At 48.0% G+C, this 22,356-nt stretch overlaps 10 protein-coding genes across 10 annotated transcripts; 4 read left to right on the top strand and 6 right to left on the bottom strand.

The window, feature by feature from the left end:
- Nucleotides 1-1,720: 1,720 nt before the first annotated feature.
- On the bottom strand, nucleotides 1,721-2,286 carry J7337_006684 (uncharacterized protein; the record flags this gene model as incomplete). Its single annotated transcript, XM_044824345.1, has 3 exons — nucleotides 1,721-1,930; nucleotides 1,981-2,031; nucleotides 2,083-2,286. The coding sequence occupies 3 exons, from the start codon at nucleotides 2,284-2,286 to the stop codon at nucleotides 1,721-1,723; spliced, it is 465 nt and encodes a 154-aa protein (XP_044680002.1).
- Nucleotides 2,287-4,803: 2,517 nt separating this feature from the next.
- Nucleotides 4,804-5,325, top strand: J7337_006683 (uncharacterized protein; the record flags this gene model as incomplete). Its single annotated transcript, XM_044824344.1, has 2 exons — nucleotides 4,804-4,828; nucleotides 4,892-5,325. 2 exons carry the CDS (start codon nucleotides 4,804-4,806, stop codon nucleotides 5,323-5,325), a joined length of 459 nt encoding a protein of 152 aa, XP_044680001.1.
- A 2,835-nt stretch (nucleotides 5,326-8,160) lies between these two features.
- On the bottom strand, nucleotides 8,161-10,443 carry J7337_006682 (uncharacterized protein; the record flags this gene model as incomplete). The annotated part of the gene is made up of 4 exons (XM_044824343.1): nucleotides 8,161-8,887; nucleotides 8,942-9,615; nucleotides 9,665-9,880; nucleotides 9,931-10,443. The coding sequence occupies 4 exons, from the start codon at nucleotides 10,441-10,443 to the stop codon at nucleotides 8,161-8,163; spliced, it is 2,130 nt and encodes a 709-aa protein (XP_044680000.1).
- A 610-nt stretch (nucleotides 10,444-11,053) lies between these two features.
- DPH3 (Diphthamide biosynthesis protein 3) lies at nucleotides 11,054-11,364 on the top strand (the record flags this gene model as incomplete). The annotated part of the gene is made up of 2 exons (XM_044824342.1): nucleotides 11,054-11,251; nucleotides 11,302-11,364. The coding sequence occupies 2 exons, from the start codon at nucleotides 11,054-11,056 to the stop codon at nucleotides 11,362-11,364; spliced, it is 261 nt and encodes an 86-aa protein (XP_044679999.1).
- Nucleotides 11,365-12,179: 815 nt separating this feature from the next.
- Nucleotides 12,180-12,477, bottom strand: J7337_006680 (uncharacterized protein; the record flags this gene model as incomplete). Its single annotated transcript, XM_044824341.1, has 2 exons — nucleotides 12,180-12,310; nucleotides 12,378-12,477. The coding sequence occupies 2 exons, from the start codon at nucleotides 12,475-12,477 to the stop codon at nucleotides 12,180-12,182; spliced, it is 231 nt and encodes a 76-aa protein (XP_044679998.1).
- A 2,862-nt stretch (nucleotides 12,478-15,339) lies between these two features.
- LEU6_2 (2-isopropylmalate synthase) lies at nucleotides 15,340-18,180 on the bottom strand (the record flags this gene model as incomplete). The annotated part of the gene is made up of 2 exons (XM_044824340.1): nucleotides 15,340-16,557; nucleotides 16,618-18,180. 2 exons carry the CDS (start codon nucleotides 18,178-18,180, stop codon nucleotides 15,340-15,342), a joined length of 2,781 nt encoding a protein of 926 aa, XP_044679997.1.
- Nucleotides 18,181-18,248: 68 nt separating this feature from the next.
- On the bottom strand, nucleotides 18,249-18,861 carry LEU6_1 (2-isopropylmalate synthase; the record flags this gene model as incomplete). Its single annotated transcript, XM_044824339.1, has 2 exons — nucleotides 18,249-18,737; nucleotides 18,769-18,861. 2 exons carry the CDS (start codon nucleotides 18,859-18,861, stop codon nucleotides 18,249-18,251), a joined length of 582 nt encoding a protein of 193 aa, XP_044679996.1.
- Nucleotides 18,862-19,187: 326 nt separating this feature from the next.
- J7337_006677 (uncharacterized protein) lies at nucleotides 19,188-19,719 on the top strand (the record flags this gene model as incomplete). The annotated part of the gene is made up of 3 exons (XM_044824338.1): nucleotides 19,188-19,431; nucleotides 19,484-19,554; nucleotides 19,606-19,719. 3 exons carry the CDS (start codon nucleotides 19,188-19,190, stop codon nucleotides 19,717-19,719), a joined length of 429 nt encoding a protein of 142 aa, XP_044679995.1.
- Nucleotides 19,720-19,865: 146 nt separating this feature from the next.
- J7337_006676 (uncharacterized protein) lies at nucleotides 19,866-20,273 on the bottom strand (the record flags this gene model as incomplete). Its single annotated transcript, XM_044824337.1, has 1 exon — nucleotides 19,866-20,273. One exon carries the CDS (start codon nucleotides 20,271-20,273, stop codon nucleotides 19,866-19,868), a length of 408 nt encoding a protein of 135 aa, XP_044679994.1.
- A 677-nt stretch (nucleotides 20,274-20,950) lies between these two features.
- On the top strand, nucleotides 20,951-21,616 carry J7337_006675 (uncharacterized protein; the record flags this gene model as incomplete). Its single annotated transcript, XM_044824336.1, has 2 exons — nucleotides 20,951-21,307; nucleotides 21,362-21,616. The coding sequence occupies 2 exons, from the start codon at nucleotides 20,951-20,953 to the stop codon at nucleotides 21,614-21,616; spliced, it is 612 nt and encodes a 203-aa protein (XP_044679993.1).
- Nucleotides 21,617-22,356: the final 740 nt, after the last annotated feature.

Here is a 22,356-nt window from a genome sequence, read left to right as displayed (position 1 = left end):
CATCCCAACACTGAGGGACAAGACTCTCTCAACACCGATATGAGACGGTGGAAACATGAACGGACTGACCTATAGAGGTCCCCTTTATACCCTTTCTTTGTATTTCTGATTCTTTTATGAATGTTCTACCCGAAAAGGGAGTTAGAGGGAAAGAAGATGTGTATTCACAACTAGAGCACCCATGGTTGGATTACCTTGGGGACGGAGACGACTTGTGAACCAGGGAGAAAGAATGGATATACAATGTGCTGATACCTCACTGCCCTTCTGACTACAAGGAGAGACGGGCTCTTTTCTTTTTTATATTTTATTATCTTCTGGTGTTTCCCTTACTGATGTTGCCAGCTTCGCCACAAAAAGACCTCTTCGCATTCATTTGTTTCTTTACTTTTTCGCAGACTATTTCCGTCATGTAAGCTTGGTGTTATGGATACCTAGGATATTATTTATGCCTAGTTATGGCAGGCCATAGGGGACTGCGTGCGTTTGCATGTTTGCGACACACTTGTACAATTTACGTCTAGAGCCTGTGTGGCCTCAAGACTCGATAATTCATTCTACTGCGTCTTGTGTAAATAGCCTGGCCCCCTGACTTGGGCTTATGTACAGAAGATTTATCTTGTAGACTGCTACCTTTATGACAAGAACTCGTTCGAGGCACAACAATCAATGTAGTAGAGATTTATTTGGCAAATACCAAGTTAGGACACATATCAGTTGCTCACATCAATCCTGTTATGGAGCACAGTTTGTCTGCAAACAGGCGACATTAAGTTTCCCGGTCTGTAGCTGTCACCTTCCTTGGTTTCCGGGATCTATCTCGCTCCTTGCCATGCAGTAAACAGTCATGGGTTAGTCGCATGGTGTATTGCCATCCCTAAACCCTCAAGCATAACCTCTCATTCGAAGAAAGATAGTTAACCTTCTTCCGGGGATTTTAACGCAAACAAATGCGGAGTAAGCGTTCGATGCATATTTTCTTGGTAAGCATGTCGCTGCTCCTCCGAAGCCAAGCTACCAGGATCTGTTGCTTTCGAATAACGATAGGACTCTTGAGGGCATCTCCTTGTCCGACGTGTCTCATATACAAAGCTGGTACTACGGTACATACACTGTGCAGGTTGTGATACAAGTATTCTTCAGAAAGTAGAGGGTCAAGTTTCCATAGGTTGAATCCCTTCCTATTCTGAGTACGACAGTGCAGTTGAGCCTCATGAGTGAATCAAGGAGCCTGGGCATTGAACGTAGTTCTCCGCTAGCACTGGTAGGAAGGGAAGTAATGTCTAGATAGAAGTGGGTGGTAGAGATTTGCAATTTTCTTACAATCTAATGACGGGATACACAACAACGTCGCTGAGGTCCTGGTAGCAACTGTGAAGATTATTTCCTGGGAGAAAATCCTGAGGATGTCGGAAAGCTGTAGGGCCATCTCCTTAGCTTTTCTTTGGCGGACTGGTTCAAACTGGGGACAACTGAGAAGGGTGTTGTATGCTTCAGCAGTCCATGTCCCCACGGTGAAGTGGTCTGCACAACGGCTCGTGTTAGCAGTCTCGAGTTTTATGCACGCAGGTCTTCATGACTGTTTTTACATACCTCTCTTGGGTTCAACTGAGGCTCGCATGTGGTTTTCGATAGAACCAATAGTCTGTACGCTGCGTGGGATGGCATCGTAGAGAACAGACTGAAAGACCCTGACATTAAGATACCTCAAAATCACGGATCAGACGATGGCCTTGTCAGGCTCTGAGAAATTTAGACCATTCATCAGATCCAGGTATTCTCTGAGAATTCTCTTGAATCTGTCAGCATCGACTATGCGCCTCTTCACATGTGTCAAAAAAGCATGAGCATCATCGCCACAGTCCTCCAACCAGGGGTTCATGAGCTTCTGGACCCAGTCCTGAATCTGTTCAATAAGAGCATTGTAATCCTAGACTTAAGATTAGCATTTGTAAACAAGGACGTGTAGTTACTAGAAACCGGCTCTTGTGCCTGCCTAACCTCTTCAGGTGTCAGATCCTTGCGGTAGGGCTGGAGACTGAATATGTGGGATCGCGCATCATTGAGTTGTTCTCAGAGCACACGGTTGTCCTCGGTCAGCCCTTTAGCCTTGCTCGCCAGGGCCATGTGGAAGCTCAACTTATGCTCCATGTCCATGGCTTCCTTCGTGAGCCAGTTTACCTTCTCCTCGGCGATCTCTTTCTTCTCATTGAGTTCGGATATCCTTTGTAGGATATCTTCGACAAGGCGAACTTGAGGGTTTTCCTCAAGAAGAGGTGTAAGCATAATAAGCGAAACTCTCGGTTTTCGAATCAGCGAATGAACCAAGTGAGCCAACCTTTTCAGTCGCGAGCGATGGTTCTGTTTTCCGAAGCAACTGCAGCTGAGCCTAGCCGAAAATGCTGAGGATATGGAAATTTTCTCTAGAGTGACGGGATTCCTTTAAATAATGTTGAGCTGTGCCCTTTCGAGCTTCAATATCTCGCTCATGGTCCCCATGAGTCTTGGTTGTGCTAGGGCTTTCAGCGTCCCAACTGCCAGGCATGATTCCAGATGACATGTTCCGAAGTTCGTTCTCTGGAGAAATGGCATGCGTTGCGCTTCTCCCTGGCTGAGGTTTTGTAGAGTGGGAGTTTCAGAGGCTGGGTTGACTCGAGGCATGCAACCATTTCCTTCTTCAGCGCTTATTTTGAGTCTGCTCATTTCAATGGATTTGTTTGTAAGCATCCAAAGGAGAGAGCCAAGCGCAAAGTCGGGCGTCGGTAAAATGGTTGAAATAAGATGTTGTGTTGAGTTGTGAGTTTCTGATCAGAATAATTGTGGAAGTCCAGCTACCCAGGTTGTAAACGTTGTATGTAAACAAATAGGTAGAACAAAGCCATGAATACGCCTCATTGAGCGGCAGCGGCTGGACGTGTGCTACCTTGTTACGGCAAGCAAACATGCGGAAATATAGTGTAGCAATGAAGAAGAGAAAAAGGGTAGGAAGGCGAGGCGCTTTAGTTTTCGGGTGCCCGCAGACTCCAGCACCTAGTTAGATTCACCAAAGCCAGACCTCTACAATGGATGTCAGCAGCCACAAACAGCGACCAGCTACAGGATCAGGCATGCAATCTGACTGGCCTTAGCATTGTTTCACAGTGTGCAGACTTGTGGCTGTGAGTTTATTCCGGCAAAGAGAACCTAATAACCTAGTTTCACAGTGTACTTTCATTTCCTTTTTTCTACATAAGAAACCTTAGTACAGTTCCCAGGAGTTTCAGGAAAACGACATTCTCTCTTTAGGTAGTGATATCTTGAAGCGCTTTATAGATCCAGAGCGGGGCGGGATGTTTGTCACTGGCAGATGAGGTGTCAGTCGGTTAAACCGTCATGTTAAATACGATAAAGACCAGTGAGACTAATGAAATTAGATCTGATGCCATTTCAAGTCGCATAGAACTCTACCTCATATCGCCAAACAGGCATGGTCTGAGTCTTTCTTATTGGAAGTGGAATGAAGTACAAAACTTTAAAGTAACCCCCACAGAGTGATCAGCGAAACCCCTGTTACACCCCTGCAGAGGGTGGCACGTCCTGGGGGAGGAAAGAAAACTCAGGAGCCTTGATCCTAATCGATGAAAGTATTTGGGGAAATCTAGCCTAAGCTTAGGGGACCTTTTGCTGCGTTTATTTTGACGCCCTATATCCAGGCCTGATCTTTTCTTGCTCCCTGAGGGACACCAAACGGATTCATACTCAGCCGCATCTGCTTCTGCTGAGACTAATGCTTTAGTTAGTGGCTGCTCTGTATTAACGTCCATGCACATCTGCCTCTTACCGTCCAGTATCGTTCAGGTCAACAGAGGTACCTACTCGTAGCTTTCTAAGGGTTTTATACTTCTGACAGATTACCGAAGCCAAGTTTGTGATCATTCTATGGAACAAGTGCGACCTGGGGGGATTTAACAGCCCACTCGCTCAACATGCGAACAAATGCTTCTCATTACCTACTCAAGCCGAGTACTGTATTCTGGTAAGGTAAGCATTGTGACCCAAGATCCTACCAGATGAATTATTTAGACTTCAAACCGTGATGACTGAATTGCCGGAGTTTGATACCCTTAAAGATACTGCTAGAATGAAATTGAAAGCCAGCAGCAACAAATCAGACTTACATGGGAGATGAGCGAGTGCCGAGAGGGGCTTGTTCAGGCAGGAACAAAGGATACATGTTTTGAGGTACCATAGTAGACAGCAAAATCACCTTCCTCATGGATAGGAGCAGGTCCATCTATGGCATCACTGCCGCCTTCTGCCTAAGTACGTTAAGGAGCAGCGCTTCTCCCTATTACGCTCTCTCTCTCTCTCTCTCTCTCTCTTGCGTTTGAGAGATCTTCACACATTTTCATTTCTTACAAAAAGACCACTCTCCCTCCTCTTTTCCTTAGGTACCTACCTACCTATCCATTTCACACTTGTGGCTCAGCTACCACGCGAGGCGCATCGTTACCCCGAGCCGTGAAACTGATATCGTATTTATTTTCGTTTTCATACCCAGTCACCACAAACCCCTTTTCCATGAGGTGGATCAGGCCAAAACAGCCGATCGAAAGATTATCGTCGGCATTGATTTTGGGACCACATACTCTGGAGTAGCCTGGGCTGAGAATCGCAACCCATCACGACGGACTTGTATCACGCAATGGCCTGTATCTAATGCCAATAAGGAAGAACAGTCTAGCGATAAAGTCCCCTCAAGAATTCGATACAGCGGATACAAGATCGAATGGGGGTTTTCTGTCCCTGTGAATGCACCTCAACATGAAGTTGTTGATTGGTTTAAGCTGTGAGTGTCAAACCCTTCATAAGTATAAACAGCTGGAAGGCTCATGCCCTCAAAGGGGCCTAGACCCTTCCACACAGGCTGCTGGCCACAATCAAAGAGCCGAGGGTGCACGAAGCGGCCGAAATACCGACGAACTTGTCACCGACTTCATTGCGCAGCTCGTTGAGCATCTTATGTACACCTTGCGCGAGAAGCTCGGCAGCGGTCTTGTCAAGAGCACTTCTTTGGAATTTGTCATCATGGTACCGGCTATTTGGAGCGACTTAGCAAAGGAAAAGACTAAGAAGGCATGCGAACAAGCTATGATTTCCGCGTCCGAGCACCACGTCCATTTGGTTTCCGAACCCGAAGCAGCTGCTATTTATGCCCTTCATGACTTGGACCTGAACGCGCTTCACCCCGGAGACACCATCGTTGTGGTCGATACAGGCGGCGTACATAAAGTCCCCTACTGCTTTGAGGTAGTTGTGATCAACTTCTTTGCATACCATCATTAAACATCATATTCGCACACTCAACACTGCCTACTAACCTGGGCTGGGCAGTGAAGCTTCAACTTATTCTTGGACGGGAGATCAGGCACCTGCTTCCGTTGCGAAACACTGTGTTCCATTTTCTGATTGCTCTGCTCTCTCTGCAAAATGCTCTGCTTCAGGAGAAACAAAGGCTACAAGGTGGCACCAAAAGAGAAGAAGGCTCAGGCAACGACTTCGAGGTCAACTTCAACTTCGACTAATCAGACATCTATTCCGAGAACCAGAAATGGCACTGACACTAACCCTGACACTGCCACTGTCACTCAGCGCAGGAATAATGTGACTGCAAAAAGGACACGTCCTTCCCCTGATGGATCCTCAAATTCTTGCCCTTCTCCCTCTCGAAAACGCAACACTGAGCAAGCCCCCCCTATTCAACCGCCTCACCAACGGTCCAAAGTCGCACGCAACAACGACATGTCCGCCCAAAATAGCAGCTTCTATGGGCGCGTTAACTCGGCCATCACGAGTGGTTTTGAGGAAGACTGTAGTGCTACGGCAGTGCAAAATCGAACGAACAAACCTCGAGAGTCATCATCAAGTAACGCGGCTCAGTCTCAAGCGTACGACACAACCCCTGTACCATTAACACAGCCCCTTTTTCGCTATCAACGTCCTTCTTTTCTCGACGACTTTGACTTTACTGCAGAGTCTCCTCACGATATAGTTATCGCTCCTGGGTTTATCTCTGCTTTGTCGCCCCGACGAGCCCATCATTCTGCCTCAGCGTCTATCCTAAACTTTGCAGACTTCGACCTTGAGAATACAGACACTAAGATTTCTGATATCAGATACGACAATATTTCACCCCATGAAAAACCTATAGCTAGCGCCGTCGCCTCATCTTCATCTCCGTCCTCTGCGAGCCCGCACTTTGATCTGTCCGAATCACCAGACACTGATACTGTGACAGCAAGCGCCGTAGGCAGCCGAGAGTGTCTTGCCTGTAGCGACACGAAAGCTCCAGATTCTTTTCCAGATTTTGTCACTTCGAAATGCACGCACACTCCTTCTATATGTTTGGATTGCATGGTGCGATCAATCCAAGTGGCCATGGAAACCGAATACTGGAACGAAATCAGTTGCCACGAGTGTAAAGAAAAACTAGAGTATAACGACAGTCAGCGCCTTACAGATGAACAGACGGTTGCCAAGTATGAAAATAGTACTCAAACCGATAGATTATGACTAACATCATATAGATATGAAGGACAGGCGCTTCGAGCTGCTGTGGCAGACGAGGAAAACTTCTTCTGGTGTACCTCTGATTGTGGCTCTGGACAAATCCACGACTCTTGGTCTACTCAGCCCATCGTCGTTTGCATCAAATGCAATCATCCCTCATGCTTTCGTCATGGAATCAACTGGAATGAAGACTTGTCTTGCGACGAGTATGATCGGCTTCAAGAGGATCCAGAATTTCGTAGCTGCCTGGAACTGGAAAATGAAAGGTGGGAGGAGGTTCAAGCAGCTCAAGAATAGGCAGATCGGGATGTTGCTCACAGGCTTGCCGCTGAAGAAAACGCTGAGACTAAGCGCCAAGAGGCACAAGATGGGAGAGCGAGAGATACAGAGGAACCAGGAGACGCAACGACAGCTAGAGCAGGACAGGCATGAGAGGCAACGAGAACTAGAACGTGAGAGGCAGAGGAACCAGGAAAGGCAACGAGCTCTTCGCGAAAAAGCATCGCCCCGGAATGTAGCAGAAGAAAGGCACAAAATTGCAGCCAGAAGAAGAGGAGAAGAGGCAAAGAGTAACGTAACATTGAGGGCTACATCGAAGCCATGTGGAGGATGCGGATGGGCTATCGAGAAGAGTTTCGGCTGGTAAGCATAAAATCTCCATGTTCTACAAAGACAACTACAGTACTAACAAGCATTATAGCGCACAGGTGACATGTAAGCTCCTTGCACCCTTTACTGTTTTCTTTTATCTTTCCGCACGTGCAAGTCTTGCTATAATGCAGCGTCACTATCACGGGTACTATGCGTTCACATAGGACCTCCACGCAGACCACGTTACATGGACACTAATCATAACAGGTGTAAAATGTAATTGCCAATTTTGTTGGGACTGCGGCTCGAAATGGGGCCGTCCACATATTTGCCTTGGTCTATTTGCTCGGTATCAAATTGAGTAGTGCCAATGAGTCTGTATCAAGTAGCTGAAAAATGCAGCAAGATACAGGGGCACTACTCAATTTACTTAGCTTCTGCGGTAGGCCGCAGTTTTCTTTTAAGCTAGCTACAGGCGTACTACCTATGCAGTGTTGATTATTGTGTATTACAGGTTCAAGATGTGGGTATGTTTCTGCTGGGAATGCGGCGCCGACCATCAGGCTATCATGAGAGGCGATAACAGCCTGCATAAGAAGACATGCCCTTTTCATCCTCAAAACCAGAGGAGTGGATAAGATATTGGGATAGGCTTTGGAAGGATGGTTGAGATGAGAGGTTTGTTGGATGGGCTGGGAGCCATGACACCCCCAGGAATATGCACTTAAGCTTTGTCCTTTAAGAAGCCTCGACTATGTATAACGTAAAGTCAGCTTGGTTATCCATTTTGAGACTTGATACAGCTTGTATATGTCAGTACATTACAAACATGCAGGACACCATCAATTGTTCGGCGAAGAAGCTGTTTCGATTATTGCCTGTGGTATAATACCATATCAAGTAAACATTTTACGCCAATGTCTAAGTACCTTCAAGAAAAATACACTTGTATCTGTGCAAATATTTACCCACGGGCACTCGGTAATATTTCCACTAAAACCATAATATAGGCTGTGCCGCCTAAGCAGCCGTCAACTCGGCGATGCGGCGCTCCAATTCGGGGACCTGGCGCAACCGAACCTCCAGCTCTTCCTTCTCATCCTCAAGTTTAAGACGTCGATCAGCATCAAGCTTGGTGAAAACATAGTTGCCCTGGCCATCAAACTGAAGGATGTGAGAGTGATACTTCCACAAACTTCGGCGGTGACTGACGGTCATAAGAGTGACGCCTAGGGCCTTTGCTGTATCATACATGGCTTTCTCTGTCTCAAGGGTAACGCTGCTGGTACATTCGTCAAGGATAGCGTACTTCGGGCGATGATAAAAGAGCCGAGCCATGGCAACACGCTGTTGGAGACCACCAGAAAGAACATCGCGCCACTCAGCCTCAGCGTCCCAACCCTCCTCGTATAATTCGGGTAGGTGCTCAAGACCAAGGATCTTGAGATACTCGAGAAGGTCTGCGTCCGTCACACTACGAGCACGCATCTGGCGAAGAGAATCCGGGTAAATTATTTGTTGGCGAAGGGAGCCTCGGGAAAGGTAAGGCCGTTGGGGTATGTAGAAAATGGCGTGGAAAGGGGGTTTGTAGACTGTGCCTCCATAAACAGGCCAGAGACCGCCGAGAATGCGGAAAAGAGACGATTTTCCGCAGCCGTTAGGCCCAACAACAAGCAAGTGGTCTCCGTGTTTAAGAGTGAAAGACAAAGCTTTGATGAGGACGTCACCGTTAGGCGAGATAATGGGTCTATTTGTGGGAATGGGTTAGCATAGTGATGAAAGACAGTGATCTCCAACTTACACATCAATAAAAGTGATATCGTTACTCTCGTGGACAGTCCCACGCCCCTTGAGAACAGCCTCGTTACCTTCAACGCCCGAAGAGGAGACGAGCTTCTTCTCAAAGTGACCAGCCTGGACATCATCCATCACATCCAGTAGAGTAGCAACACGAGACGTGTAGCCCGCCAGTTCCATAACCTCTCTATATGAGAACATGATACGGCCAAATGCGTCGGATGCAGAGAGAAGCATCCGTCTATTAGTGACAAAGGCTTCTGTTCGATCGCCCATATTCATCGCGATGTGACCAGGCATCTTGACAAAGACGGGAACACTGCAGAGCATCAGACCAAGCGCGCCCCAGAAATATTTAATGACAAAATCTTCCATAAATCCGTGGTAAAAGCGTCGACGGAGGATGTAGTTGACGTGCTTGATGAGAGTAAAGTAGCCCTTGTCTAAAGTGTCCTTTTCAGCGTTGTGGCCCCCGTATAAAGCGACTTCTTCGCTATAATCGATGAGGCGCGAGTGCTGGAAGCGGAATTCGCCCTCCAACCTTGCTTCATCTGCAACATATTTACCAAACGGCGGAGTTAGTGCTCTCATCACGTTGGCTGATAATTGCACAAGGAGTGACATGAAGACAACGCCTTCACCTCCAACGCTCTTCGACAAGGACCAGGTATATATTGTCTGAATGATGTCAGCGACATTGTTGCCAAGTGCAAAAAACTCAACATACCATGTCGAGTAGAGGTTTGGCTAAATTACTGTACAATTCGGCCAGACTATTCGAGAACTTTGATACATCGACCGCAATCAGTTGATCTGGATTCTTTATTCTGTCATCCAAAGCCGAAATACCGTAGAAGGTTAGATTGGATAAGTATTTGTCATGTATATGCTGCGTAAGCCGCGATCGATATTTAAGCGATAGTTCAGCTTGATGATACGATAGCTAAAGCAGTTGTGAGTAAGCAACGAATATCGGGGAATAATCAGACTTACCATGGAGTTGGTGAAGGTCGCAGGGACCGCGATGAGCATCCACCATACTATGCGCTTCAGGAACTCCCTTCCGTTTCCTTTCACGAGAGCCTTTACAATAGCACCATCCATCTCGGCGACGCGTAGACTAATTAAAGTCCTGAGAACCAAGAAGAAGCTGTGGCTCATCAGTAACCTCGACTCTTTGCTGCGCCATCCTGGAACAACAATCTTGAGTAGCCGAAGCAATGACCGAAAGAACTCGCGATTCAGCTCGACTTTCTTTCGGGGTGTTTCCTCGCTTCCACTGGATGTGGTACCACGACGAGCCGCGCGCTGGGCAGATTCACGGGCGGAGGCTGCCTTTTGCTCGGAGATGGCAAGGCGAATTCGATTGGCGAGGGCAGCGAACAGAGTGATCCATACAGCGCGTGAGATACGTGTGCGATTGGAAACGTAGAGAGTTGTGAGTTGCGAGATGAGACCCCGGAGGGTCCGATCGCCAGGCAAGGCGAGCTTCGATTGCGATGCCATAACGCGCGCGCAGACCCAGAGGCTCTGTAAATTAAGTTGATAATGGTATAGTATTATTGAGCGATCCCTAGCGATGATTCTGTAGTCACTTGAAGCCGAAACGTAGTCGAGATTGGGGTTGAGCCGAGGCGTATCGACGTCACATCACGGATCTATTCAAAGCAGCTAAGCGCATAGGAAATCGGAAGTCGAATGGTATCCAAATAAGAAAAAAACGAGTACTGGTTCAAGAAACAGACTTAGGATCAAGACCCAAAGAAAGGGAGAAAGAATTCAAAGTGTTGAAGGGAGTAAGATTCTTGCGCTACATGACCAAGGACGTCTTGTGAGCTCCGAGATATCGATGGCAGTTTCCCCATACAGAAGCTTCCTCGGTCGATGAATCTGGGGGTGTAAGCCTCCCCACATTTTTCTACTGCGCTCGGCATGTGATTGACATTTGACTCAACAGCCACAGATTGAGCACAGCCACGTTTAATGAACTTTCCGCGGGGATGACTAAAATTTTCGATCGCATCGCGGGGCACCTTTTCTGAACATTTTGGATTAACACAACATCACCGAAGACTTTCTTATTACGACCATATTAGCCATCAAACTAATAGCCACAATGTCCGACGACGAGGGTATTTCTATATACGATGAAGTCGAGATTGAGGATATGACTTTTGACGAGGCTATGGGAGTTTACCAGTTCCCATGTCCTTGTGGCGACAAGTTCCAAATCACACTCGAAGATTTGCTGGACGAGCAGGATATTGCCGTGTGTCCTAGTTGCAGTCTCATGATTCGGGTTATTTTTGATCTGGTACATCTTTCGACAAAGCTTTGCTCGTAGTTTTCTGTTAACAAGTTCAGGATGACTTACCAAAGCCACCCACTTCAGGCACCTCGGGCGGACAGGTTCTTCTAGCCGCTTGAGTGAAGCAAGAATGGCGATAGGAATCATACATATTGCGACTCCCCATGCAAAGGCCCGGCACGACAGTCGCCCTTCCGCCGTAAGCACGACACCCTCTGAGGAGCTTGAGACTTCTGTCCAACTCGGTACCGGTAAATCGGCCTCGAACTTCCGGAATCCTTGAAAATCCCATTTTCGCAACGTCCTCAGCCCAATACGAGCAGCAACCCCTTCCTCTGGTAGGACAAGAGTGGCCCCAGGGTATCTGGAAGCCTGGCTCACTCGATGTACTCTGTCTAGGGTGTTGCAAAAAACATGAGAGTCGCTTAAACGAAAACCCACCCATGTGTCACCAATCCGATTGTCGTGTTTTTTTCTTTTTCTTTTGCAATCCTAGGCGTTCTGTGTCGCTGCCACAATTAGCCAACCTACAAGGGCGACGTGCAGGGAAGAAGCGATTGAGGCCCCAGTAAGATAAGAGTACAACACAAACGTGATGCCGGAAATAAATTTGCCGCCACTCCGCTGGTTAAGGGTTACTGCCGAACTTCCAAAGACAAGCAGGGCCATGAGAGGTTCAAGAAGGCCGGGGAATAAGAGAAATACATTTCACGAAAAGACATCAGACAATGGTGGTGGTATGCGATTAGTATTAATATAGCTGGAGATAATTCTGCTCCATTGGTCTATCTATTATAGTCAGGACAAACCATTCCCGATCTATCTCCATCGAAAGTTATACGCGCACCAGCACGGTTCCTCCAGGACTATATGCATCGGAATGCAGCATGTCCTCATATCCACCAAACCCTGTACAAGTTCCGAATGTCAAAATTTACAGGGCAAGGGCAACGGCGAGAGCACCAGCGAGACCGCTGAGGCCGAGGGCAGCAGCGCCGTTGGCCGGGGTGGAGCCGGAGCCAGAGCCGGAGCCAGAGCCAGAGCCGGGCTTAGTACCGTTGGTGGCTGTTAACGTTTATGTTAGTTGTGAACTGTCGTGAACAGAAGATCGTGAGAAAGGGTTTGAACTAACGGGCACCGGGAGTAGCGACGGGAGTAGCAACGGGAGCCACAGGGGTCTGGGCAGCAGCCGCAACAGCGACGAAAGCGAGGACGGCAGCGGAAGCGTGCATTTTGATGGTGGTTTTAGGTTGTTTGGTTGTTGGAATAGTTCGAAGAGAATTAGATCGGATTTAAACGAGTGTTGGTGTAGCGATTGTAGTTGTCGTAGTTGTTGAGTGGATGCTGAGGATAAGGAAATGTATGAATGAGCTGAGGAGCTTCGACTCCTATATACCTGAGAGCCTCGCAAGGATCGAGAGGAGAGTCAATCGGTGCAGTACATACATGATACATGATACCAGCCCCAGGGGGCGGTTGCATCATCCCAACCCCAAGCCACCCACTTCTTTTGGTGTCTTCGAGTTCCACCGTTGTACTATACATGACTCCACCGCCAGGATATTTCGATATTATCACCCAATACCAGATGCCAGGGCCTCAACGAGGAAGTTAATCCGGTGTGTCAGTTACAGAGCTGAGAGGGTCCACACTGACTTTCGTTTTCTCTGTCTGAAAATCAAGGCACAGTGTCAACGCAATCTACAGTGTCAGTTGAGGTTGAATTAAAACAAGGCTCTCCGTTGAGTCATGCTGGACAACACTGGTTGACTGCGGTGCAAGATTGACGCGGCTGTACAGTGAGTAATTCGATGATTCAGCAAAAAATAGATATACCCAGCCTTCCGCCAACCGTTCCGCTGATGCTAATCCTTATGCACGACGGTATATTGTTGCTATATCAACCAACCAAGATCTGACACTACCCGCAGCCATATATATGCAAGACGACAAGATTTTGACTTGATGGGTGTACACCACGGGAGAGACAGCCAACTAAGCATAAAAGCACTGTAGAAGGTTCAGGTCCAGCGTAGCCAGCTAAAGCCAACCTCCAATGATTCATGGAAACAGGAACAGTCCTCAAGATGATCAGCCGTGCAGTTCCATAGACCTACACAGTTTCACTGGGCAACAAGAAACTTGCGTCATAAACGCAACCAAGTTTTTATTATGTATACTGCACTGTATCTGACTGAACCTTTGAGAATCAAGGAACAATCATGAATGGTCGCTGTTGGGCGTGGGTTAGTTTGTTTGGGGTTGGTGGAGGCGGATTGCGCAAGCTTTCCAGGCCAAGGCGAATAGAAAAGAAGAAGAGAAAAAAAACGCTCGATTGGGTTGCCAGAGAATGTTTCTAAAAACAACCGCAAGGTAACTGGAGACGGGTTGCGCAACCACACCAACCAGCTCACTATTGATATTACTGAAAAATACAAGGAACCCGCGCGAATAGCGGCTGCCGGTATTCCCTATTTCCCATTCTCCCGCAGTTGCAGATGAGACCTTCAGATCCCTGTGCCCTGCTAGCCTGTGCCCTGAAATCTTGTGGCTGGACCAAGTGCTAGGATTGTATTTTGCGGCTCGGACTAATTATATGTAGATCTGTGTTGGATTTTTTAATTGTGGTTCTGACGCGCAAGCAGAATCAAACAGCCCAGACCAGGCTGCGGCCTTAACAGCAACCACAAAGCCACCAGTCAAGGGGGAACGGAGAGGGAGAGGGAACAAACAGGAATGATCGTCCAGCCACTCTCACTCTATTATCGTTTCCTGTCACGCATTGCATTAAATCGAAACAGCGCGGACATTCCGACAAGCTCCATCATGATCGATTGCCTCGAACTTTGTCGTTCACTTAGACCAGAGAACCCCCAGCAAAACAGCAAATATGAATGGCCTGTGCTGTTATAGTGGTTCCATAGAAAGTCAAGCTCCCTGCCCCTGCCGGCTTCTTGCTAGCTTGCCCCCGGCACTCTGGCCTTGTCTGCCTCCCGTCCTCTACCGCTTCCGTCGCCTGCATCGCTCCCGCACCGCGCACGACGCGCAATTGATGGTACCCCATCAGTGAATGTACATACCCATAATTCCATATTTTAATCCGAATCAACGGTTGGAGAGGAGTGTCCAGGTATAGTGATAATGACTAGGTCCCTTGAACTTGAATACTTGTACTCCGTATGCCCCCTTCAATCTTTGTCTCCTTTAACCGACCCGCAAAACTCCATATTTTTGCATGAACAAGCTTTCGGGGCCCCTTTTGTTCATTATTCTCGATAACAGTCATCATCCATACCTATGGTCCCAGGGGTTTGTTGCAGGCCAAATGGGGATGCAGCCGGAAATATTCAACATGAAATTAATCATTGTCCCCTACCCTGTTCATGTAGTGCTCGGAGAAAAAAAAAGCCAAAGGTACAACTGTAGAAGCTCAACCAAACTGTCTGTTTGATGTGAGTAAACTCCTATTGAAATTTTGAATGCCGTAGAAATGATGCTATCGACTACCCCCGTCTCGTGACTCAACCTTGTTCTGTCATGTTCTGGAATAATCACTATTTTGCAATTTGGCAATAAGTATCGGAATTATCACAATCACCGCATGGCTATTCCGTACCTATTTTCAAATCTCGTCACTATCACTGCCACTTTTGGGCTTATTGTATAGTAGCAAAGCACTACGTACGTGATGTCAGTGTAGGCGTATGCCTGTACCGAGTCCTATGGACAAGAATAGCCTACCGAAGAATTCGGACTACTATATCGAGTTCGTGGTATCGAGCATGGAGGCGAGTCAAGGTCAAGAGGGGAGGCCCGGAGGGAGGCCTAAATGGGGTTCATCAGGCTCAACCCAGATCAAAATCCAAATCACGGCAATCATGCTAGGGATAACAAAACAAGCCCGTCTCTAGTATAGCTAGCTGATCGACGTCTTTTCCAATTTTAACTCAAAACACAGATCTATCGATCCACACAGAATACACACATCTGATCCAGGAACACGTGACCTCGACCGATGAGTTTGCATGCCTTCCTGTGTGATACATTCTATTGTGGCAACAAGCAAGATCGTCTCCTTTTCTTAGCTCTTACATTCAAGCCTCGACATTCTCAAAATAGAATGTTGGCTGTCCAGGGACTGCATGCTCGGCTGTAGGCACTGAAAGCTCCACCTCCTTACCATCTCCGAGATTGATTCCTTTCTTGCTGCCCTCTTCGACTGAGATGATGTGACAAGCAACCAGGCCGCTAGTTCGCTTCAATCCAGGAACCATCTGCAGGAGAGTCTCTTTCTCGTTGAATGCCAGCTTCTGCTCCAGAACCACGCTCGCTGGTTCACCGGCCTGAAGTCGTCTCTTGAGGTTCTGCACAAATGGCATAGCCTTCTTCATTTCGCCCATCTTGCCAATCTTGCCATTGAGCTCCTTATCGTTGACTGTCTTGGCCTCCACGTTCCACATCTCCTTCAAGAGGTCAATGTATTTCGCTTGCCAAGCTGGAAATTTGTCCGTGACAAAGATTGTGAGTTGCTTAGGCTTCTTAGGGTCGAAAGATGTCTCCTTGCCCTTGGCCTTCTTCTTCAGTTGCAGACCCTCCGCCGAGTTGACGTTGGAAGCAGTGTTTCGTACATAGTCACGCTTCGCCGACAGGGAAGCAACGACCTCCTTGATCTCGGGGAATCGAGCATTATGGATAGTGCCCTTATTCTTCAGCACCTCAAGCCAAATGTACTCAGACCAGTGAGGAGCAACGACCGCCAGCAACAGAGCCTGTACCTCGATATACCGGAGGGCAAGATCGCGGTGCAGTTTTATGCCAGCTGCTGCACAGGCTTCTCGATAGAAATCGCGAGCACTCGTCAACTCATATAGACCAGCCTTCAAGGCCAGCTTGTAGTTGGTGTTGGCATACTGCTCAACAGCCTCCTTGATAACCGCGTTCATGTCGTTGTTGAACAAAGCGTCCTGGAACGAATTCAATTCGCCAGTTCGAAGCTGATCCTGGTCCCGAACGATGTCCTCACACCACTCTTTGAGAGTATACAATCGGAGAATGTTCGTATCGGCAACATCCTCCTCGAAATTGGCGTCGTTTACACCGTCACCGGCATCTGCAAGAGCAATACGAGAAGCATCCGCACCATATTTCTCTGTCAAGTCTCGGAGAGTCATGAAATTACCGGTGCTCTTACTCATCTTCTCGCCATTCAGCATCAGATGACCGTTTGCACGAATAGCTTGCGGCCAGTACTCGCGAGAGAATAGGGCAAGATGGTTGTAAGTCATAAACGTCAGATGATTATTTATGAGGTCCTATAGAGCACGAAGATTAGTCTCACTTCATCTCAATGTAAGCGCTTTCGTTTCACTCACTTTGCCCGATACTCGCACGTCGAGAGGATAGAAGTACTCAAATTCGCGGCGCATCTTCTCCAGAGTTTCTTTGGGAATCTTGCTGTCTGTGACGATCTCGTCACTTAAATCACGGCGGCTGAAGATATAGTCCCAGACTTCGTCGATCATCTGTTCGGGTTCGACATTTGCGCTTCCCTTCGTCTTGCCGAAAATATCTTTATGCAAGAGATGTGCGATAGTGTAGTAGGCCATGTAGACGGTTGAATCACTCAGACTCTCGACAAGGAATTGAGGATCCCAAGGCAGCTTCGAGCCAAGACCGAAGGACCGAGCACAAGCCCACTGGTTCAGCCAGTTCAGAACGCCTTCAAAGCTGTTCTTGACCTCAGGTGTGTAAGTGTTTAGACCATTGTCCACATAGTCAAGGGCGGTCTTCTTCCACGATTCCTCACCATAGTCCAGGTACCACTGATCCATAAGAGAAACGATACATTCATCCGCTGACCGGCTGACCACCTTGCGCTCAGGTTCAGAGTAGGCGAATGCCTGACCAGCATCGATCATCTGCTGTCGGACCTTGGGCTTGGCAACCTCGACCTTCTCGCCCTTGAACTCACCTACTTTCAGGACACCCTGGTAGAAGCCCTCCTTGTAAGCAAGCTCCTTGGCCTCTTCGAGCTGCTTTGTATCCTTGGGAGAGGCAATCTTGAGCTTCTTGACTAGAAAAGGGGCGCAGAGGTCACCGTAACTGGGTGTCTCAATAATGGGGAAGATTTCGAGCTCGGCCCATTCCTTCTGAATCCCATAATAATCAGCCTTCTTAGCCAGGTCGGTCACAGTAGCAAAGTCATCGGGACTGTCAGAAGGTACGGAAGTGACAACTCCAGTGCCCTTTGTAGGGAGAACAGTCTCCATAGGCAAGACACGGACTCCCTCCTTGTGTAGAGAGAGAGGAGCATCAACAAGAGTGCCAACCATGTCGGAACCAATGATTTCAGCAGCCTTCTCAATGACACCCTCCTTAGCAAAGATACCCTGGTACGCCATGTTCCTTGCTGCGCGCTCCGTCATACAGTAGTAGTCGGTCTCATTAACTTGGAAGATCCCGTAGGTAATCTTAGGGCCAACGAAACAGCAAGTCTGGCCATACATAGTCTCAGGCCTCAGAGTGGCCGCGATTTGGTAAACATTGACACCATCCGGGAGCTTACCCTTCAAGGTCTCGGCAGCTTTGGGCGCCCATTCGAGAACCTTAATCTTCAGGGCAGTGTATTCCTGGGGTCCAACACCCTCACCCTCAGCTCGATCGTGGTCCATGCACGGCTGGCCATCCTTAATGGAGTAGATGGTGTATCGCTTGCCGAATTTGATCTTGTTCAGCGCCTTGAGGCTGTTCATCTGCCATCGAACGAAAGCGTCGTAGTAAGGGTTGGCATCTGTGGTGACAAAGGATCGGCGCCAGTCGATACGGCAACCAAAGTTGGTCAGGTCTTCTCTGCACAGAGGAGGAAAGTATTGGAGCCAGTGTTGAGGGTCGGCAAACTTGTGAATCTCCTCTGTAGGTATGCCAATAGCTTGCATGATCTGAAATTGGTACCTGTCGAAGCACGTTAATACTACGGCGAGATTGTTCAAGATGTAGAATGCAATTACTTCATTTTGACAGCCTTTGCTGCAGCCTTGCCTTTTGTAGCCTTGAACTTCGTGATGTCCTCCTTGGCTTGTTTGGCAGCCGGAGTCTTCTCTTCGACGACAGGTTCATCATCCTTGTAGCCCCCAAAGTCTTGACCGAACATCTTAACTTCGTTGACGAGCTTGTCGGCACAAGCCTTGATGGGCATACCAGTGCAGTGGAAGCCCATGGGGAAGAGGGTTCGCTTTCCCTGCATGCGTGCAACACCAGCGGCGAATTCAACCTTGCTGACGGAGAAAGAGTGACCAGCGTGAAGGGTTCCGTTCATGTAAGGGTAGGCCATGGTTCCAAAGAATTTGGGCTGCTGCTCCCGAAGTTCGGCGGCGGGAATGGAGTGGAGGGGCACCTCATCCGTGGTGGGAGCATTGGCTTCAAAGACTTTCTCGTCCTGCCATTTCTGTTGATATTTCTTCTCGAGTGCGATCAAAGTGTCTCGCTTCTCAGTCTGGTCATAGTTAGAGTGGCAACTTAAAAACGGTGGAGGAAGTTGGACCTGCACCTTTGAGCTCCTTGGTCTTGGAGATGTTGAGAGCCTCCATAGCCTTGGGGACAGAATCCGTAGAAGCCATGGCCGCAAATGGACGAGACCTGGAAATAAAGAATTTTTTGTCAGTTTCTCCCCAATAGTATGTTCAAATAGGAAGGTTGAGTGAATAATACGCACTTCTAAATTCCGTGGAAATTTTTGAGTCACTGTTTGGAAGGGATTGAATCGGACTTGAGAAGGAGGGGTGAAAATCGCGGGGCACACTCGTACAGTAGTGCTTCCATGTGGCTAGTGATGTGGCGGTGATGTGGCGCTCTTGGGGATTCTCCAACACTAACGACAATCCTCATGTGAAGCTTTATGTCTTGACCCGTTGAGTCACTCGAGGTCGGAAGCGACTTAATCACAATGTTTCCCACCCTGATGAGACGCATGGCCTCATCTTCAAAGGACAGCCTTCTCAAGAAGGCTCCTTTGACGGTGGCAACCAATCCTTACAAGGCCCGAAAAGTGTGGCCTCCCAACTTCAAGCTGCTTACTGTCCAGCAACAACTCCGGTTTGAGAAGAAGTACAAACGTCGCATCATCTTAGCAAGTCGTGCACCGCGATGGGTGAAATTTGTCAAGACTGCTCAGCTCCTGACGATCGTTGGTAAGATTACCCTCATGCAATCATTTCTGGACTTGTCTAACTCGAACTCCAGCTGCACTGATCTGGATCTGCTTCTACTCTGAGTTCGAGTGGTGGGGTCAGAAGTATAAACCTTCTGAAGAGGTTCGTATTTGTGATTGTAAGAGAACCAAGAACTGCTAACGCCATCATTAGATTCGTAGGAAGACCCAATATCTGTTCGGCACGGTTGATCCGGAGAAGCGACACGAACGACGACCAGATGCGCCGCCTTTTCATCCCCCAAAGGACGAGCCAGAATCAAAATAGTGTATTTAATATGTATATTATTCAATACTTGGAGTTTGGCGTTAGTCTCGTAGAGACGAAACATATATGCATATCTCAACAGGCAGACACATCTTGTAATCCGCTCTATCATGCATTTCGTTCGTCGCTCTGAATAGTCGTAATTCTCATCGCCCAGTCCAAGCAAAATTGGCACCCATACCAAGTCCACTTCCCAGGCCAGTAGGCCCTCTGCCTTCGTTCACAGGTCTCTTCGCAACCGTTCCTTGTGCCTTTACCCCTGAGACAATGCGATCCAGGTTTGTCTCTATTACCACGCCCCCTATTATCATTTCCGATAAGGTAGAGTGCAGGGTTTCGAAGTTAAAGATTAAGTCCAGCTCACAGACGTTCTCAAAAAGCTTGTCGAGGGCCTCCACGTAGACTTGGATCAGATCAATTAGGGCAAGCGGCGACTCGGTCGATGTAGAGATGACGATGAAATAAAGGGTCGCATAGTTGCGGTATGTCACTAGTGTTGGAACATCGTTCTGTTCTTCCGAGGAGGTGTGGGAGGTGCCTGAAGCGGCGAGCATAGGTGGAAGGGGTAAGAAGTTACAAGATCCGGCCGGTCGATTCGAGACGAGTGTAAATATTTCGGAGATGAGGCGCTGCTGTATACTAGTTTCCTTTGGGGTGCATCTGAGTTTCTAGTAACAAAGCTGAAGGGGATAAAGCATACCAGTTGGGTATAGAACTTCGTCAGACGAGGCTGACCTTGGCCGTTGAAGACCAGAAAGGCATTGATCATGATTAGGAACAGGAGCTCTTCATGCCCTCGCATAAACCAATGTAGACGACCTCTTGGAGTAGGTAAGGTATGGATTCAAATGGCATTGTAGGTTGAAAGGGTGAATGGTGAATGGTGGGGCATGTTTCTGCAGTGAAGACGCGAAGCTGATGATGGCGGGATGCAGGAGCTACCTTACATTCCCGCGCGGTACGTACCTTCATCGAAAGTCATGGTACAATCCAATTGGTCAGTCCCTCCTGGCAGCTGTACTTATGTAGCCACACCGCGGGGAGCTTGGCTAAGGTAGCTTGGTTGCTTCAATTCGTTCTTCTTCTGAGTAAAAGCGATTGACCGAGCTCATCACCGCAAATGCTCTTCTGGTTTTCACTTACGGGCCACTTCTAACCACTCAATACGATACTAAGCCACGACGCAGTAGTCAATACGCAGTTTCCAAAAGTTGTTTTCTTAACAAACAAGATGTCCCGACAAATCGCATTTCAAGCTTCCCGCTTGGCTTCGCGAGCGATCCGCTCTTCAACGCCCGTATGCCGCTCAAGCTTCCGCATCGCTCCTGCAATCTCGCACTTTTCTATTCTATCTACCCTTTCGCAAAAATGCTTCTCGACTACGGTTTCCGACAAGCGGGGTATCATGCCTGACACGGAGAATCCTGCCAAGCCTTTGAACGAAGCCGAAGAGATCCACCAGAACGCTGTTGTCGCCGATATTACTGAGCAAGAGTATCATGACCTTGCGGACGAGTACCTCGATAATGTTGTCAGCAAGTTTGAGGAACTCCAGGACCAGCGAGAAGACATCGACGTCGACTTCTCGGTACGTATAACTTATGCGATTATCGTCAACCCTATCTGATACATTTACCTACAGGCTGGAGTCCTCAGCATCAGTTGGCCTGACAAGGGCACATACATCATCAATAAACAGCCCCCTAATAAGCAGATATGGCTGTCATCTCCCATCTCTGGCCCTAAGCGCTATGACTGGTGCCTCTTTGGAGAGGGTCAGAATGAGAAAGAGGGCACAGCTGTGGGTGACTGGATCTACGTCCGTGATGGATCCAGCCTAAACCAGGTCTTCTCTGAGGAGCTTGGTGTTGACATTGACGTTCCGAGCGAGGAGTAGAGCTTCCTTCCGAATACCGATAAAAGACACAGCAAGCATGATTAAAGGAGAAGTCTATCACAGACAAAGTAAAAGCATTCATGCAGGCGTTGAGGGCTTCGGTTAGCCTAGTGAGGATTGCGGTTTATGTTAATGTATTGTACATGTACTATCTAAGGTCTCTCGCCGTTCGGGGAATTGGAAGTTCCCAAGTCAGAACGCATCCAAATAATTTGTCGTTTGTTTCGCCTAAGATCTGCCATTAACCATACAATTCCTTTTGTCTTGCGTATCCAGTACAGGTTCCTTTCATCGTCTCAACAAAGAGCCGCTAGGGAGGCTTCTATGGTCCCCTCAAGCCTTTGATAGCCAAATACACGTCCGTGGCTCTGTTCCCTCTTTGTCTGCAAACTTGATGTCTGTATGTCTGTTTGTGTACCGGATTGCTCTTCTTTGCATAAACTTGAGGGAGCCTCAAGTAGTGTCAACGGAGACAGATGCCCATGGTTTTATTAAGCATAGCGACTGTCATATCATAATGATTATACGCAGTCATATTTGCATCCTTCATCTCCTGTCTAATCGCGACATAAGCACTGCTCACTCATTGAGATTGATTCAGACTTACGCTACATGTTTCAAAGGATCATTAGCTGAGTAATCCCGTTTCTGGTACCTCATCTGCCGGACTCGCAATAAGTTCTTCAAGATCTTGTGCTCCAATCCTTTCTCTTTCGCTGCCGCCTGGAGAAACCATATGG

The sequence above is a fragment of the Fusarium musae genome, chromosome 5 (genome assembly GCF_019915245.1).
Source record: "Fusarium musae strain F31 chromosome 5, whole genome shotgun sequence".
Classification (NCBI taxonomy): Eukaryota; Fungi; Ascomycota; class Sordariomycetes; order Hypocreales; family Nectriaceae; genus Fusarium; species Fusarium musae.
Note: the sequence above shows the minus strand (reverse complement) of the source record. Positions and strands in the feature narration are given on the sequence as shown.